General features: G+C 42.9%; 1 protein-coding gene across 4 annotated transcripts in view; it reads right to left on the reverse strand.

The window, feature by feature from the left end:
• SYT14 (synaptotagmin 14) overlaps positions 1–5,040 on the reverse strand; it is a 260,496-nt gene extending 255,456 nt beyond the window's left edge. For all 4 annotated transcript variants that reach the window (XM_067032262.1, XM_067032244.1, XM_059041019.2 and 1 more), the window contains exon 1: positions 4,857–5,040. In XM_067032262.1, coding sequence (XP_066888363.1) covers positions 4,857–4,869 — 13 coding nt within the window. In that variant the 5' untranslated portion in view covers positions 4,870–5,040. The remainder of the gene's footprint in view (positions 1–4,856) is intronic.
• Between the last annotated feature and the right edge of the window lie 1,540 nt (positions 5,041–6,580).

Consider the following 6,580-nt stretch of genomic DNA (forward strand, 5'->3'; position numbering starts at 1 on the left):
TTTTATTCCACATTTCAAATGGCTTTTGAAAGCCCAAATTATGTCTTGGAAATTTTAAGAGTCACAACAAATCTTCAAGAGCATCTCAAAATTGCACTAATGACTTAAAAAATATATGTGAAAGTGTGTGATAAACTGTAAGATACATTATGAACAAAAAATGAGTATACAAACACACAGATTCTCTAATTTACCCTTCTTTTACAATTTTTTAAAATGCTACCCACAGATGTTAAGTACTTAAAGTTAGTATATAGCAAGTTAACAATAAAGGTGAATATTTTTACTTCAGCAAAACATTCTGCAAGAAGTCTTATGATAATCTTATGGAAGAGACAGAAAAATACGGACTGGATGAAAGAAGGGTGTAGGCCAGAACACTAAGGACTAGCTTTATCTTGAGGCTTTAAATAATTCAGATTCGCAGTTTACAAAGATAACTAGCAATGCTTGAAAAATGGATTGGAATGAATCTTAAAGACTGGAGATGACAAGTGAGGAAACTAATACAAGTCTCTTAATGACAGATAAGGGAATAACCTAAAATGTAAGCATTAAACATCATCAGTTAATTTGAGATGTAGGCATGGCAAGACTTGGTAATCAACAGGATGTGGGGAGTGAATTATAAGACAGGGTTGATTTCCAGCTTTGTAATTCAGGTGACTGGTTATTTAAAAATGCTACTCAGGGGCTTCCCTGGTGGCGCAGTGGTTGAGAGTCCGCCTGCCGATGCAGGGGACGCGGGTTCGTGCCCCGGGCCGGGAAGATACCACATGCCGCGGAGCGGCTGGGCCCGTGAACCATGGCCGCTGAGCCTGCGCGTCCGCAGCCTGTGCTCCACAACGGGAGAGGCCACAACAGTGAGAAGCCCGCGTACCAAAAAAAAATTCTACTCAGGTGGTAAATTTGCATAGAGTGGGGAGCATGGAGGTTGGATTCAGTAGCTGTGATGACAACTTTAGTTTAGGGCATTTTGAATGTCCCAAGCTAAACATTCTGAATTGCTGTGAAACATCCAAGATATGTAGCTACTATGTGGAAATATAAGTTAGGAAAATCATGCGTACTTTTAATTTATTAATAGTGGACTTTCAATTTATTGCTCCAGAAAGCAGAACTAGGATGAGTAGATAGATAGGAGTTACTAAATGGCAGATATTTGGTCAAATACATCTGGGCAAGGGATGCAACCCATTAAGATAATGCACAGAAGTCCATTATAACAATTCAAGAAACGTGTTGAGTACATACTATTTTCAGATACTGTACAAAATCTAATGAATAAAAACCAAATAAACGTTATTCTCTAGGCATTTACGGTCAGACTGAAGAGACAAATTTATAAATAAGTGATTCCAACATTATTCTTTATACACACTGCAATTACAGCAGTGTGTATAAAGCAGAGTGAGAATAGGGTTGAGAATGGAAACACAGAGAACATTAGATGAGGGAGATAAACAGAAGGCTGAGAAGTAAGTAATCAAGAGAGGAAGAGAAAACTTCGAAAAACAGGAAATAGTCAACAATGTCAGACTGACAGAGGCCAACATTAGAAGAGTTAATATGCCGGATAACAATTACAGATCTGGATAACAATTACAGATCTTGATAGGTGAGGCTGGACCAATGACTCCCAACCTGCTATCACCCACCAAACCTCTAGGGTAACAATAAGGATCTGTAAACTACCCAATATTTCAATATGCTTTTTAAAAATTGTACCTTAACCTAAGATAGGGCTAACTTCTTCACCTCTGACTGGAATTATATTAGCTCAGAGTGGTAACATCATCATTTTATATTTGTCTGAAGTCCTGATTAGCAGTTATCTGTCTGATTGATAAAAAGAGGAAATAAATGATTAATTGGTATTGTAAAATAAGGGTTTTCCAAAAAGAAGGAAATAAAAGTAACCCTTAGTACTTAAAAAGTCTAAACTAGGGACTTCCCTGGTGGTCCAGAGGTTAAGACTCCGGCACTTCCAATGCAGGGGGCATGGGTTCAATCCTTGGTCAGGGAACTAAGATCCCATGTGCCATGTGGCACGACAAAAAAAAAAAAAAAATTAAAGGGCTAAAACGATGGACCAGGACTAGTAAGAGTATGCTTAACATACACAGATAATCTGTTCTTCAAATCAAAACACTGGTTAGGCATGCAAGGGACTAAAGACACATGACTTGAAAGTAGTCCAGGTGAAAGAGACTGTAATTTTGGTTGATTACAGCCTCATCCTGAGTCAACATGAAGTTCCAAAAAGGCTATTCTAATATTAAGCTACATGAATAGTAGGATTATGCACAAGTCAAGGAGTGATACAACAGTTTTAATGTATGCTATTCAACAAAACATCTGCAATGGAGTGGTCCACTACCATATTTCAAACATGTAACTACAGACCATCCAGAGGAAGAGTTAAATACTTTGTCTAGAAAAGAAAATGCTCAGGAGAGGTCTTCAAATGATAGAAGTGATGCCATGTACACAGAGAATAGTGAACTTTTAATATATTGCTCTAGAAAGCAGAACTAGGATGAGTGGATAGACAGAAGTTACTCAATGGCAGATTTTTGGTCAAAACAAAGACCTTATGAACTATAAGAATTATAGTTCCACATTGGCATAAATGCTCATTGGCATATTGGTTCAATGAACTCATTATCATTGAATATTTTTATACAAAAGGATGATTCATCTCTTGGTGTTCACACTATATTGTAACCGCATGGTTAAAATTATCTGTCTCCCCCAACAGAACACGTACTGCTTGAGGGAAGAAATGTGGTTTTATTCATCTTTACGGCCCCACAGAGTCTAGCAGAATGCTGAGTACAGCTACGGCTCAGCATGTCTATGGAATTAACAGGTGAATGAAGGCACTGCATGTTTTAACAGCCACTTCTTTGGGAAGGTGGGATGAGATGTTCCCTTGGGCCCCTAAAATTCTAAGATGTCCGTAGTATAAAGCCCTCATCCAGAGCTCATTCTATTTCATAACATAGCACGGGGTGATGTGTATAAGGAATCTGCTTTAGTATGTGATAAACAGCACACCTTACCTGACATCTTTATTTGAAATGCTAGTATTAACTAGTTTCCTTGCCGAACTAGAAAAGACAATTCCTGACCTTTATATTATAAAGCCTTAAACAAATGCTTAAGTATGAAAATATTAATCAAGAGTATCTCAAGCACAGAAGAATCTCTTGAATAGGGAAAGCAAAAATCTTGTTCTTTAAACATACAAGTATAATAGGCAGAGCAAAATGCCATCAGCTGACTTAAAAAAGGAATCGATCACATTTAACTACAGGGAGGCAGGGGGAGAAGGGAAGGATCAATAGAGAAAAAGGGGGAAAACTGGAAAATTGTTAAAGAAATTACAAGTTATAGGATCATATCTGGCTGATTCTTCCTTGCCTTTTGCAATAACATTTTTATCTTTACCAAGTCATAAGAAATTCTACTACAAAGTGGTTGCGAAAATAAAGTACAAAACATATATCAGTGTACTCGGTTTCTTGATTTTAAACCTCTAGTAAAAAGCATAGTAAGGAAAAGTTTGAAATACCACTCTGGATAACAAGAATATCAAAGATTATTGGTAGATCTTATTCCAGTGCCCTCTATCACTTTAGCTAAAGCAGACACTTGAAACTGTCTGAATGTATGTCTTGCATATAATAAGTAATCAATCTCTTAAATAAATAAGATAAACATAAACACACAACTAAAACAATTCTGGAGCTGGCAAAGATGTATGCCACTAGGAATTGGTCACCAAGATGGGAAGTGCTTTGAAAAGTTTTACTTAGGAGGAACACATAAAATTTAGCCTAGTGATGATATTGCTAGAGGGGCCTTGCACATCTGTATAGATGCATACAAACACACAGGGAAATTTTACAAACTACTTTCATTGTTTGTATTAAGGTAAGAGTAAGACAGGGGCTGAAAGATGCCGCAGACGTTCACATAAATCCTAGACGAGTTATATTAATTTTCAAAATATCTTCCTTAAAAACAAAGCAAAAAAAAGGCAAAATATAGACACTCATCCCAGTTACATGTTTTTGGAAGAAGAGAAAAATACACTCTAGTGCCAACTATGTACCTTATCTAGAAACTTAACTTATTACGCTACTTTTTTGAAAATATGAGTATTGATGGCATTATAACACTTAAAGGACTGATATATATGCAGGATTCTAAGAGTGTGCGTTTGTTGTAAAGATGTATTTATACCTCTTTCGTAGAGAAAAAACAGTTTTGAGTGTTAGGGGGGAAAAAACACTTGAGAAGGAAATTTTAACCTCACTTCAAATTTCCTGGTCCCCTACAACAGCAATCAAAAGGGGAACGGACGGAGAGTACAGCCCAGCATCGGCTCCACAGTAGGGACTGAGAAGGGTTAGGACCGGGACAGCAAAACTGGGCTCCCAGTTTGGTAGGAAGGCGGGTATTGTGGGAGGATGGCTTGCTGGTGCGAGGTCAATGGAAGTGGGTACACCCTGCGGTCCCTCGCGCCCCCAGCCTGTACCGCCGGGTCGGCAGGGCCGCACCGGAGCCCCACTCCGCGCAGGCAGGAGGAGGCAGCGGCCCTGGCACCATACCTGTCAGCCGGACCAGCTCCTCCCCGCGCCGGGCCACGAACCGAGGCCGAGGGCCGGCGAGAGTCGGGAGGACCCGCGGCACCGCTCCGCCCACCCGCCTCCCGGGACGCATTCGGGACCCCTGCGCCTCCACAGCCGCCTCCCGGCCCCATCCTCGCCTCGACCTCTCGTGCACCTCCGAGCCCCGGCTACCTGGGCTTCCCCCTACCTCACCAACCACGGACGGCCTCCACTTACCTTCAATCGCCATGATGTGCTCGCCCTGGACCGCACCAACTGGATGGCGGGGGCGGCGAGCGGGCGTGCGGGCGGAGGACGCGCCGGGGCAGCCGGCGAGTGGAGCTGGGCGGGGTTAGCCCCGCAGTAGCCGGGCTGCGCGGCCTGGGGGAGCCGCGGGCGGGGCGGTCTGGGGTGGGGCGGAGCGCCGCGAGCGCGCGGAAGAAATGGAACCTTCCCCGGCCGCCACCGCCGCCGGCACGTGACGCCGCCTCGCCCCCACCCCGCCTCCCCCACCGCGCCTCGCGCCCGGATTCGAAACAGGTGCAGGGTCCAAAGAGCCTCAGCACCGGCTCCCAAGACCAGCCCGAAGCGCACTCAGTATGTGCGGACGGCTTCCACCCGCTCGGCCGGGGGCTTCTCTGGGCCCAGGACCCCGGCAGAGACGTCCGCTCCTTCCTTGCTTGCGGCCTCCGAAACCGATGAGGGAGGGGCATATGGGGAAGGATGTGGTCAGAACCATGGACAGGTCTCAATTGAAACTGGGCTCAAGAATCCCCACCCAGTGACTCCCTCAGATTTGGTCATCTGAAGGTCTGTTTTGGTTTTGTTTTGCTTTGCCTGAATCAGCCAAATACTCGCCTCAGATGTCCGCTGTGGGCTGAGAGACGGCTAGCTGGCAAAGAGCAAACGGGAGAGAGATAGAGGGGTCCTGAGGACAGCTGCTTCTCTCTCTCACACACACGCACACACACACACACACACACACACACACACGTGTGCTCGTGCACTTCACCCCCTGGACTCCTGATAAAGCTTGCCATCAACTTGAGCTTGGTTTTCCCTCGGAAATATGCGTTGGCATTTGTCGCCACACATTTGAGGTATACAAAAGTAGAGATGAGACAGACGTTTTGACAAAGGGCCTGAAAAGGCAAGTCACATTCAAGTTCTTTTAACTGGCAAACCTATGAGCATTATGAACCGTCACAGGTCAACGTCGAACACAGAACAACTGGCCGTTTAATTTTGACCTGAGGTACTTGAGCCACTCAATATTTACCCAACTCTCAGCTTCATTTGGTACTTTGAGGACCTGGACAATGAACGGCGTAAACAACATGGAGGAATAGGGAGTTGGTGATTCTCCTTGCAGAGAAAATGCTTACTCCTAGTGCAAAACAGCTATACTGGAGACTGACACAAAGAAAATTTTGCACTTATGTAAGTGAGATTGGACTGTAAATCTAGAGCAGAAATTGTCTTTCACTGCATTTATATAATCTCTCCCTCAGTCAGGTTATGTTCAGTAGACATTCATTCTTTACCATTTTCATTAGTTCGGTGAATATTTATCAAACCAGGAACTGTGCTAAAAGCTAGCCACAAACAAGAGTTGATATTGAAAGATCAAACAAAATGCTGTCCTACCAGAAAATATTAAAATGTCTATGTTTTAGGAAAGCTCTGTGTGTGTGTATGTTTACCATAGATATCCGTGAGATTCAGGTAAAATATGTATAGTGCCAAAGATATTTTCTCCAAGCAACCTCCCTTAAAATAGTCTTGAACTCCAAGGCGTTGGTTTGAACTTGAAACCACAGTTCTGGGTTTGTGTTTTCTGGCTGGCTCTTCTCAGCCTTTTTAAGAATTTCATATTGAAAGCCAAAAGAAAAAAATCATCATTACATCATCAATTACCTAAGTATCATATATGGGTCCAAGTTATTTGAGCTCCCATAACT

This window comes from Kogia breviceps, chromosome 1 (assembly GCF_026419965.1).
Source record: "Kogia breviceps isolate mKogBre1 chromosome 1, mKogBre1 haplotype 1, whole genome shotgun sequence".
In the NCBI taxonomy this organism is placed as follows: domain Eukaryota; kingdom Metazoa; phylum Chordata; class Mammalia; order Artiodactyla; family Physeteridae; genus Kogia; species Kogia breviceps.